Source organism: Poecilia reticulata, chromosome 3 (assembly GCF_904066995.2).
Source record: "Poecilia reticulata chromosome 3, P_reticulata-male-v2, whole genome shotgun sequence".
NCBI lineage: Eukaryota > Metazoa > Chordata > Actinopteri > Cyprinodontiformes > Poeciliidae > Poecilia > Poecilia reticulata.
Genome location: NC_088832.1, coordinates 17,086,434 through 17,099,510, shown reverse-complemented (window position 1 = coordinate 17,099,510; position 13,077 = coordinate 17,086,434). Strand labels below are relative to the sequence as shown.

General features: G+C 39.8%; 1 protein-coding gene across 7 annotated transcripts in view; it reads right to left on the bottom strand.

Moving 5' to 3' along the window:
• Nucleotides 1-13,077, bottom strand: part of sox6 (SRY-box transcription factor 6) — a 139,804-nt gene that overhangs the window by 76,894 nt on the left and 49,833 nt on the right. For all 7 annotated transcript variants that reach the window (XM_008405228.3, XM_081605163.1, XM_008405230.3 and 4 more), the window contains one exon: nt 12,006-12,216. In XM_008405228.3, the coding sequence (XP_008403450.1) occupies nt 12,006-12,216 (211 nt within the window). The remainder of the gene's footprint in view (nt 1-12,005; nt 12,217-13,077) is intronic.

Here is a 13,077-nt window from a genome sequence, read left to right as displayed (position 1 = left end):
TTGGGGAAGCTTTGCTGAAGGCTAAGATTGGATTATTAGTTAAGTACAAAGTAGTTTGGACTTTAAATACTTAGTCTGTTTCTTTCATGATTGGAAACATTTGCTTCTAGTGAATATTTATTTTATTTTACTTTTTTTTATAGTTGCCTCTATTTCTTTGTTGATGTGTTTAGGTGGTGGATACAAAGTGAACTGAAGAGTTTGACCCAGCTACATACAGATGATGCCTGAGATTGTTTAAGATCTGGGGCAGGATTTACTTGAGGCCCTTTCTCTGCTTAATCATTTTTGCATTCTTTATTCGACACAAATTGTTTTTCAGATAATTGATTAATCAAAAATTAATTGAAATATATGTGCTTTTCTTCACAAGCAGACCATTAAATAAAGATTATTGGAAATTAAATGCTAACTTTAATCATTTATTCATTTTTTGCCTTATTCCTTTATTGATAGTCGGTAGATAAGGATATGCCTCATTTTTCTCTTTTTTATGCAAGTTGTTAACTTGAAGAACTTTAGGATATGGAAATATTTTTGAGTTGCTTGTTCTGACTTTAACATCTAAGTGAAAGACAAAAGTCCGACAAAATGAAAAACAGTAAAACTGGATAGTTTATTGGCAGAATGTAAAAATCAATCAGCAACAAGAAAAGTTTATATTTTTAATAAATAGAAAAAATATAAAGTTTTTTTACAACAATATATTTAAACGAGAATAATTGCACTACTTAACATTACAGTGAAAAAACATTCAAGTATGCAAAAATATTTTTATTTTTATCTTTTTATCTCAAACAGAATGAATATGTTTAAGTTTGTTAACTGAGAGGTAAGCTAAAACATTTAGCTAAAAAGGAGATTTAAAAGGAGTTGCACCACATTATTGTCGGTGACAATAAAATCCGACATCGTAATAATAGTTATTTCTCTCTGATCTATTTACAAACAGTAACAGCTAGCAGGAAAAGTTTTGCTATCTCAGAGACAAGCAACAACAATCTGCTTATGCATCAGGCCGGCCCAAAGTGGAACTATGTTCTGCAAACACAAATACAGTAGGAATAAACAAATTAATTATTTTTAAGGGTCTTAGATCTTATGCAAGGGTAAGCAAACTGGCTTCCATGTGAGGAAACTTTTCCCGTCCCCCTCGCCTCAATCTTCACTGACCAACATGTTAATCCTACAGGGTTGACCTGTCCGTTGCGAGACGCCGTCTGTGCACACAGCACCCTGACCTTTCTAAATAGGACACGTGTCCATCAAGCATATATGAATTAAGCATCCCCTAGAGGCTTCACCTCCTGAGCCAAGCAGCATGTGACCTCTCCCAATCCATTTTACTGCGGCACTCTGTGGCAATCAGCCTTGAATTATTAAAGTGAGCAGTGAGCAATGATCAATTCATTGCGGCCCTTGCTCGCCGGCTGCCCCGCTGTACTTCAGCAGAAATGACATTGAGAACACTTGAGTATGCTTCCAGACAATGCACATAAATGTGAAATATGTCAGACCCAATATGTCAATAATCATAACTGTACAGGCCGAGGCCATGTCCAGGCTAATCCCACTGAAATGCTGCTAGATAACGGTGCTATAAGCCGGTTCCAGTGCTGCAGGTCCTTACAGTGGCTTTCTGAGAAGAAAGAATGAACAAGCAGGTGATCGTAAGGCATCTTCTTCTAGCAGGGAAACTTATGTTTCTTTCTTTTAGCACAACTATTTTTTGAATACTTTTAAATATCAACAAACTGCTGCCTCACATCACTTGGAAAAAAAGAGGAATTGTAAGGTAGGAAGCTGGATATAGGTGATAGCAGTGACAAAAAAAGAACCTCACTCAATCAAAACTTTGTGAGCAGAAGACGAGGAGCCAAGATAAACCAGTACTCAGAGCCCCCAAAACTGCAATCTCCCCTTAAGCCGGAGAGTGGCAGCTGGCAGAACAGCTGGTGAATAGGATTAATGTCAGAAGAATGAAATAAAACTCAACATATGTCCGAGCCTGAGGTGTTGGGACTGTGCGTGATTGTGCCCCCGATGGATGCCATGTGTGCAGCTGGAAGGAGCTGCTGTGCTGCTCTGCTTTCTAACCTACAAGGTCACTTTTAAGAACTAGGACCATTAAATGCCTGGATGGCAAAATGAACTTTCCAGTCCCTGATCCCTCTGCTTCTTTTTTCTTTTTTTAAGTTTCTGTTGGGTTGCAAAACAGTTATTTTAAATCTAAAATGAAAGGAAGAGTTATTGTGATTAAAGTGAGACAGAGCAAATGTGATTACTGTCAGTAAAATACAATTTCTTATTTTTTTTAAGAAAGATGATACCTATGACATATTGCTATTTTTTTTTACATGGCCATTATTATGCAAATATGCTACTGAAACTGAAAGACGAGTGTGTTTAGTTTACTAGAAAGGAAACGTAGACATTACCCCTGGATTTTAAGCCGATGCTGATGAGGGGGATCAGCACTTCACGAGTAGAAACATGTCGACTCAATTTTAATTTATAATTTCCATTTGATGTTAGCAATCATTACGGTCCGCGCACTGTAATAAATGATAATAATTTCCCGCAAAAATTTAATTACTGGGTACCTTGCATTGGGGAGATTTTTTTAGGGGGGTACCCAGCAATTTAACTGTCAGACATAAAGTTGCCTGCTAATCAATGCTCGAAAACATTCACATTTATTCATCTATGTTAAATTAATAGACGTGCGAAGAAAACGGGGAGCACTGTGATCATAGCAGTTCAGTGTGAATTAGTAAATTAATGGGTGTCTGACTCCACAAGGACAAAAAGAGACTAATAGGATCCACATGAATGCATCACAGTTTGTAGGGAAGCCAAGTGTCTGGTTTACACACTGAAACTTTATTTTAGGAACTCTGGACAGCCACCATGCAAGACTGAGCCTTATAATACAGCTTTTTCATTTTATTTTTTTTCTTTTAATGTCATGATTACGGAACATGTTATGATACTTAAAACTGCAAATGTGTTGAATTTTCTGTAGCTCTTGTAATTTAGTATTATTTTCTCATTAAACAACAATTTTGTGGAAAAAAGTTGCATAATTAAAGCTGTTTACTGAATTACTCATCTGAATGTGTTTACTAAAATGCCAGACTTTAGGATCTACACATAATGTGAACTGGACCAGAACCCCATGGGTCACTTTTTTTTTTCTTTTAAAGCTTACATTGGTTGATTTTGAAAGAAAAAGTATGAATGTATGCAACAACCAAATAATATTTAAATGTCATTAAAGTCCATGTTGCTTATATTTATCAGCATTTTTGATAAAAAAAAAAAACAATGAAAAAATTGTGACAAAAACCTTAAAATATGTATGGTAATAAAAGAAAAATTACACATTTAAATTTGTAATTTGCAATATGCTCAAATCAATTTGAGCATATTTATTCAGTGGAGGGAGAGACCCCTCACTGAGATTTTTCTTTACAAAATTGCTATTACTAACATTCTCATTAAAACAAACTGAAGTCATTTTTAATTGCATATTTCACATTTTATGGCAATCCGTCTGTCTATGTTCCTAAAAATAATGCATAACTACCGTTTTCTTTGGAGGAAGATTTGACACAGCAAAGGTCATTCTTAAAACATGTAACAAGATTTTTTTTAAAAGGCATCAAGCAAATTAAACAGATGCATGTTGATCTTCAGTCAAAACATGACAACAAGAAAAAAATAGATTGTTTTCCACATTTTCTCAAATCTGAAGTCAGAGTAACCTTGAACAAGTGCTAAACAACTGAAACTGTGACAAAGAAAGCTGGATTAGCACTCTAAAGACCTCCATTTACTTACCCTCAACTACATGTTTCAATGTGCTTTTGTTCAAGTCCAGAGACAATACAAGCTGTATTTTTTTTTCTATTCGGTCATGCCTATTCTCTTCCTGTGGGATACAGAGTCATATGGGCTGCAACCCGCTGGGCAAAGATAGAGAAATGTGCTTCTCTTGAGAGACTGAGCTCATTGGTCCAGCTCACAACAGGGAAGCAAACAGCACTGTTTTTGTTGGGCAACATGCCACCCACCCAGAAATAACATGTCAAAAAAAAAAGAACAAAGCAAGAGGGAGGAAGATGAGTGGGCCAGTAAACAGTGTGTGGAGCGGTAAGACAATTGCAGTTTTGTCATGAAAGACAAACAAAAAGTTCTACTTCAATAAATCATTCATTCTTGTTTGACATCAAGATGAACTTACTGACCTCCCTCCTGAGCAATTGGCAGTAGAGCAACATCTTGCATCTTAAACTGCCGCTCGGTGCAATCTCGAAAATTACACTGGAGGTTCAGCTTAAGAGTGATGATATTCATCTTACGATTATTATGGTTGGCACCCACACTTTGCAACGCAATAAAACAGAGTTCTGCTAATTTCTTCTGACATTTTCATCACACCTCCTCATGCTTGTAATGTTATTGAACAAGTGGGGGTGGGGGGTGAGGTGAAACATGGAGGAGGAAAAAACGTGTGTTTTATCATAGCTGATTAAACAGTCTCTTTGTTCAAGAGACGGCTCATTAAAGTTTGCTGGAAGATGTTCCCTCTCGCCTGTTTTCTGTGACAAATGACAATGCAAATATGTTAATGGGCTGCATCTGCACAACTTGTCATGTCTGCTTCTATCAAAGCAGGATCAATCTGCCGGATGGCTGACGTACTTTTGACTTGCAGACTGAGTCAGAAATCTGCTCTGAAATCATTAGAGGGCCACAGAGGCTGTCTGTGCCCAGAGTGTGAATTACACTCACACTATTTTGATCCTTGGTCAGATGACACTATTTCTTTTGTCCAGATATGTGTAGAGAATGCTTGGGAGCAGAATGCCATGGCTAGGACAGTGATACTTACTTGGCACACAGTGGGATGCAGAGAGCAACCCTGCAGCGGGCTCACATACACACACATGCAGCAAGACACATGTCTTCTCCTCATCCCGTTGTGGAATACCCTGTTCTTTCTATTTCTGACTGCCTCAGTAACCCCCCACCCTCACCAGCACCACCACTCTTCCCACTTTGTGCAATTTGTCTGCGTATGACCCTCCTCATGTTTCATACGACAGCAAAACAAGGGTGTTATCTCCCACTTCCAGCCTATATGGTCTAAAGGCAAATATAGAAGCATTAATAGCTTCTGCCTTAGTACATGTCAGCACTGCTCACTCTCTGTCTCTCCAAAAATAGTCTCAGCGCTGTCGCTGATTTAATCATTTGATTATTCACATGTAGCAAGAAGGAGAAGCAATTGTTTTGTTTTAATTTAAACACACACAAAAAAAACTTCATAATGCAACCATTGTTTATACGACAATGTTGCATTGCTTCCTGTCTTTCTATCCCATTCAATAAATATGCATAAGACGAGCTATACCTACAGCCGACGTGTGGATTTGTGAGTATACAAAGACAAGCGAGCCTCTGTGTAACTCTGGCTGTGATTTGTCTCTCAGAGACACCCGTTTCCTCCCATCAAGGGGTTTCTGTGCGACTTGTAAACCAAGATCACAATGGGAGTTTTGTGCTGCGTGGGTGCAGGGGGACACACAACAGCTGAAACCCAGGGAAGATGGCCCCTGGAATGCTCAGCAGCAGTTGCTACTGTTGACTAATCGGAATATGAGAAGTGGGGAAGGTGATCTTGAATGCAAAGAATGGCACATTGAAGAAGCAGCTGCTTGTTTTGTCATCTGAACGACCAAGACAGCAGAAAGGGTTCCCGTTTTGAAACGGGCAACAAAATCTGCTCCTTAGCTTGTGTAAAGTAAAACCTTTGCTGGCCTCCATCACCCCACGGGAACAGGCCTGTGTTATGTGACAGCTCTGTTTTGGAACAAATAGTAAATACATAATTCAGCAGTGGACCGGGCTCTCTGCTCTGACTATTCCCCTCATGCAGCCACTCCATTTAGCAGTGGGCTCTGATCTCAGCCTGGCACTAGAGCAACTTCGTCACTGGAGGGTAAAAAAAAGAAGAAAAAAGGCTGGGAGACAAAATTCATAGGAAGAGGAACAATTTTGATCTGGGCCAGATAAGGACAAAAAGATGATAGGGTGGAAGACCGGGAGAAGAAAAAAAAACAGGAAAAAAGAAAGAAGACAAAATAAAGAGATGAAGGAAAAGGAATGAAAAGCGGGGAGGAGTAAAAGGTCCATGTGACAGATTTGTGAAAGTTCACATGTCAGGCTGGCAGGCAGCCCACGGCATACAGCCGAAAAATCTATTTAACGTCTGCCTCACAGGGCGACAAGAGGGTTGATTGGCAGAGAGCGGAGAGCCACTTTTGATCATGTGTCCTAACAAGCGATTCCAGCTCGTGTCTCTTCAGCCTGAACAGATCTGCATTACCTATTCAAACAAAAGTGACAGACCAGAGAGCTGCTCCACTGAGCTGCTGCACCATGCCACAGGCCAAGAGAGATCACACACACAGGAAGGCCCCCACTGGCACTTGCAGGACATGCAAGCGTGAACACACACACACACACACACACACACACACACACACACACACACACACGCACACAGATATAGAAAAATGGTCAACTCAGTCAGATACGTTATGAAGTTAAGAGGGTGGCTCAAATTTACAAACAGAGACAACAGATTCTTAAAAAAAAAAAGTTTGACGGAGGAGAGATGCTTGACAGATGTCTGGCTTCTGCATCTGTCCTGACATAAAGGTCCTGGGCTGGTGCTGTCCGGAAGGCTGCAGCAGTAAGAGGGAGCGGAGAGCAATGTGTGAAGAATCAGCAGGCAAGGAAATGGATTTCCAGCCCTGATTGCATATGCATGGAGTCAGAGGCTCGTACTCACATCATTATAACAAAGATTCCTATTAATTAGGTGGGATAAAGGAGAACCAGATGACATGGCAGCTGCTGAAGAGACGAGAGGGGAGAGGGGCGGGAACGAAAAGAGGAGCAGGGAGAAAGCTCCTCAATCTCTTTTGAAAAAGGGGGAAAAATAAATTTATGTGACAGAATGTGTAACACAAGTTACATGCAAGGAAACTTATAGAACATGAAAAAAAAACACAACCCTTTAGAGCACTGCATTTAAAGCAAATAAATGTGCAAGAAATAGATCTGTTGACACCGTCAGCACCTGCAACCAATTTCCAGCGAGCCTCCATGTAGAGTCAGCAGGAGCCCTGACACCGAGGGGGAACGGTGTAACAACAGAGTCAAGAGTTCATCAGCGCTAATCAGACCACAAGCCTTAGAGCTGATCCTATTCTCTACCGCAGCTCTCACCCATCCCAGAATCTCATTACATGGCATGTTGTAATAGCGGATAATGACCTGGGGCTACTCACACAATGCAGATCACTCCCCCACACTCAACCTACTGCACAGTCATTATACAGTGATAATACACAGTCTCGCCGGGGGGATTACACTTACAAATAGAGAAGACAGGTCTAAGTGGTGACTTGGAACCAAACACAGTTCAAATATATAAATCCTGTGCCCAAGCACAATTAGTCCGCTGGCACACCCTGCTGCGCTGCTTTTTGTCACCAGCGACAGTCGGGTTACCTGCCGGTGTAATAGGGGAACTCTTTTTTTCCCAGCAACCATTAAATATCCTTCAGCCTGAGATTAAAAAGCAAGCGGCTGCAGTTTGCCTGGTGCTTTGACTCCCCTTTGCTGAGTTAATTAGCCGTGACTGTGTCAAAGGGTTTCAGGTGTTGATTATTCTGCAAGAGCACCTACAATATCTAAATAGCAGGCCTAAACCAGGGATGCGATTTTAAATAGAGCATCTTTTTTTTTCTTCTTTATCGGAAACATTGGCATATATCCAGATTTCTTGTCCTGCATTTTTCTTGAATTACAGCACATGGAAATGCAGTTATTCTGCAGACAATGTGTGTATTATTGTACTGTACGTATAGATTATGTGGGAAAAATCTCCTTACTTAAATGTCCCCAGGCTACAACTGTTCACTGCGCTACTTTCTCAACAACTGCCTTGAAACGTTGCCAGATCACTGTCATTTATCACAGCCCAGCTACAGTAAACAACAAGAAGTAGTCTTTTATTATGTTCAGATCTTCCGAGTTTAGAATATTTGATGAGGTATTGTTCCCAAATTTTCTTCTACTGTAGTAAAATAATGTCCCAAAATCTTTTTTTTTATGTTAGTGCCTTTATTTCTCATATTTTAAAAATGTAACCACTTTGTTGTAAATCTACTTTGATTATTCAGAATGGAATGCATGTTACCCAGGTGTGTACACTTGAGAGGCACATCAAGAACATGGCAGCTAATCCGGGAGAGTTTCATTTGATCAGTACAGGGATTGTTCTAGATTAATTTTAGCCAATTATAGACATTTCTCTGATTTGTTCTTGTTTTTTTTGTTGTTTTTTTTTCATCTATTCATTATAATTCTTGTCAGCCATATACCAACTAATAAAGAAAATGTACTTTCTCTGACCTGGTCCAAGCAAGCATTTTTCTTAATAAAGATTACACAAGATATGCTCGATGCTAGGTGTGTGGACAAGTCGATATCCCCCAGATAAAGTTCCCTAAAAGCTAGAACAGGAGCCTCAAGCAGGGTTACCCGTCCTTGTCTTTGGGACAATCATAAAGACTCAACACACAAGGATTTCTGTTGACTTACACGATATTGATTCATACTTTAGTGCATTATATAAAACTGTTCTAACTGCACGTGAATCAAAGCAAGGTCACCTTGGGTTTTTATAATGGTAGCTATTTTTTCTTTTTACCATAATACTTAATTCTGACATTTTTAACTCTTGACAAGTGCTGTCTGGAGGCTTATCCATAAATAATGCATTTACAATACCTAGTAAATAAACATGGGGCACAATCGTTAGCCCTGCTGGCAACTGGGCCTAATAGAGCTTTTACAGCAAAGGTGACTATTCAGCTAAATGCAGTGCTCACTGCTGGGAGGACATTTTCATTCATTAGCACAGTCACAAGCACTTAAAGCACTTTAAGGGATTCAAGATGGAGAGTAAAGATAGAAGGATGGAGAGGGTGAAAGGGTAAAAATATATAGAGATGGAGGGATGGAGGAATTACACCTATAATATTGAGCAATGTCTCTATTGTTGCAGGGTTTATTAGGTATTGTGGTGAATCAGGAAATGTGCCTCATAATGTTGTTAAGGGAAGCCATGATGGTAATGGAAGACATCAGAAATATCACTGTCCATTAATAATATAGGCCGTTCCATGTCTGCTTGTTCTTGCCTAAAGGTCAATGTGGTTTTTAATTAACAATAATAGTATTAAGGCCTAAATTAATTTTGCAGAATTGTCTCAAGAAGATAATGTGTGTTATTTATAACAAATTCCATATAAAAAATAAAAAAATAAATCACAAAAATCACAGGAAGATCTGGTAATATAGTTCAACTTGCTCAGAATGTCTGAAAGAAGTTCAGTCTAAGCTTCAATCGGTTTCTACATTACTTTAATTGGGTTTTTGAATTTGTTAGCAGGATTATTACAAGGAGAAGGTATCCTTTTCTCCACTTTAGGTCACTGTGGTTATCTCCACAGAACCATCTTGACCTACCCCAAAAAAATAAATAAATAAAAATCAAACAGAGGAAGAACGGTAGCAGATGGTGAAGAGTCTCTGAGGGCCTCTGTGAATCCCGATCAGACAAGCACTGAGCAGCAGAATGAGACACAACAGTTGATATGCTTAAAAAAGTGTTATATTCATCTTCTTTTGTTGCTTATGACACATTAGACACGTCAACAAGAGATTGCTCCTCTATGTCCTTTAATTAGTTAATCCAGTTCTTTTCATTTCCAATAGTGTCCCTCTCCATAGACAAAGACACAAGATTATGATATATCCAAGGTTGCTGTTAACTTCTTTGGGAGGCAACTTGTAAGAGTCTGCCTCCCACCATTTTACAGTAATCACTGATCATCACCACAGAAGCTTCCTCGAGGGCTCTCGAGAACAGAGCAACTCTCAGTTCTCTCGGCACGGGGACGGCATGCCGAACTTCGTATGGCTCTTGTCTTCTGCTGGGTTCCCTGCACGGAAACTAATTTGCTTTAACAAGGGGGTGTATTTTGGTGCCCGAGATACAGGGCGCATGAGGCAGACGACGGCGCTATTATTAACAGGAGATTCAAACAGCTGTATGGCAGTCCGAAGCACCCTCTCCTCTCCGCGCTAACATACGGCCCTGGATTACAGGCTGCACTTGACCATTTAAATTACTGCAACAACCAGCCTTCAGCAGATGGGGCTCATTTCCATAATGTCCACTGTCGCCACCGAGAGCACTGATGATGCCGTCGCGAAAAATCCTTCCACAACTAACAAAACAGTCATTAAATTCAAACTAAACTTGGAAAAAAGTAATATTAGCACCATATATTAGATGCACAGAACTGTTATTGCAATATATAAATTATGGTGTAGTGCCATACTTGGATTAACTTTAGATCCAAGTCTTTGCTCGATATGTATAGGATCTATAGTGAACGTGTAAACAAAGTAAATTAATCTTGGTTTGAAATGACCTAATCTGATCCTGTGGCAATTCCCTTATATTTATTTTCTTTACTTCACCAATTTCTTTGGATTATCAGTAAAAAAATGTCTAAACTTTCTGATCAAATCTAAATATTAAAGTATGAATTTAAAAATATAATATATTTAACAACACATTTTTTGTTTTTGACACCCCAACATTTTTGTCAGCATTTGATCCAATTATAAACTGGATATTTCTTAGTTTTTCAGTGTGACATTATGCTACAGAAATGGAACATTAATTTTTTTTATTTTATTTTTTATGTCAAGTGCTGATAATTTTCAGGTAGCCATGTAAACACACACACGCTTTCCATATGGGAATATGCATTGAAAGCAAATCTGCCATCAAAATGACAAGTATTCGACGATGAGTAGCTGAAGTTGTACATGGTCATTCAAATCAATTTTGAGAAACAATATGTTAAATTTCAGCAAATAAATTGTTTATTTTTTGCCTGTGGAGCCCAGGCTGATTGCGCTGTCTGATAATATCTAAATAACAACACAAACAATCAGTCATCGGAGGGTGTGGCGGCATAATTATCTGGTGAGAGGTCTGTGATGCTCTGTTACAAAGATCGCCACATGCATACTCAAAAAAAGAAGTGGCAAATTATTTTTAGGCTAACAGAGGTCTAATTTATTCGTCTGATGAAGTGCTTAAGCTAAGAGCTCCCCAGACACTAAATGAGACACATGCGTTCCCAAGGGGGTTTAACATTTGATTGGATGTAGTTATATTACTACAGCCTTAATTAAGAAGGGGGATGTGTTTCAGAAGCTCTTTCAAATATTTGTTTTTCCGCCATACTCTTGATAGACTCCAGGCAGTAGGAGGGAGAGCCAAGAAGGGTGTAACGGGCGGAGATACGACAGAGAACTAACTATCTTGTTACAGGAGAGGATTTCTTGTTCTCGCTGTCACTGCTTGCTTTGAAAAGAAAAAAGAAAAAAAAAAGAAAAAGATGAACTAATTAGTCACATTAATCGGGTGAGATCTTCGAAAAGGCCCTGGACTATTTGAGAGAAGTTACCTTTCATGTATGCTCAGAGCGAAAAGTGTTCTGTGTAACAAAAATATAAAAAGAGGTAATGTTCCTGGCATCAGGTCCGCACTCTGACTTTTATAGTCAAAGAGTTTTTCTTGGCATGAAAGAGGACCACACTTATGCCGAGGTGTGCTGCCACACAGTCTTTGTCATATTGGAAGAGATTCAGAACAAAGTGGAAATACTGTAGCGTCATTGATCCTGAGCTGTGTGAGCCTGAGTAAGTGTGCGAGGCGGAGAGGAAAAAGAGAGCGGAGGCAGACAGTCGGTGAATATTTGGAAGGAGTGGGATTAGATGGTAGGAACAAGGCCTTCCTGGACTCTCGCTCCAAATCACACTCACACGGGGAGACATACCATCTTGCTCTGTCTTTGTCATCTCCTCCAGCTTCTTCTGCTTCAGCGAGTCCACAACGTCTGCCAGGCTTCCTTTGCGGCGCTCCGGAGTCCCGAATGCTGATCCGCTCAGCATGTCACTCCGCTCCCGGGCCCCCTCCTCAGGTTTGTGTGGAGAAGTGGAATTGTTCCGGAAGGAGTACAGGGAACACACTTTATTGCTGTCAGGTTCCTATAAGACAAAAAATAATAAAAAAAATCGTCAGGAGAGGAGGTAAGAGGAAGGATGTGTGTTTAATGATATGCCTGTTGCGCTACTGTCATAGCTTTTTGAGATTTTAGACTGTTTTTTTTTTCTTTTTCATTCAAATGTCGTGATTGCAGGAGGTATTTGAGCTTTGGGATGATTTGGCCACATCAAATGGCTCAACTCTGGCTTTTATGCACGAGCTTCTGTATTTTCAACAGCGCACTCTATTCTGGTAAATAAGCCGTGACAAGTGAAAAATTGAGATGAAATGATGAAGTACCTTTTCATCGAGCCAATCCATAACCTGTTAAGACTTTACTATTCATCTGCACTATCTATACAGTGAAACCTTCAAACTAAATTGCTATTTGAGTGCATTTGTGTAAAGATGACTGCCATGTAATTTGCTCATTTTCTAGAAAAGGACTGTTCTTAGCTGAGTGCCTGAAGCATTCGTAAATCTGCATCCTGTCTCGGGCTGTTGTTGTTTTTCTGTCCCACCTGTGTATGGTTTAGTATTTAACCGGGGGTTCCATCTCTGGCTGACTGGCTGAGTGCTCCCTGTGCACAAACAGAGACACGAAGAAAAGGGGGGAAAGAATGGGGGAGAATACTTTGGGAGTGCGTAAGTCGGCACACAGACCATGGCTGAGGCCTGCGTTTGACAGAAGGTAGTGTTAATTATGGCTTCTGGAGTCTGAGAAAGCAGAAGGTAGCTGTGCAGCCAGAAGTTGGAGCCTTTAACGGGGGAACAGTTATCTCTGATTTAAACTTTGGCCCGTGTGCCGAAGAGAATAAACACAGCAGACATCTGTATCAAACACATGCTGCACATTTATCATA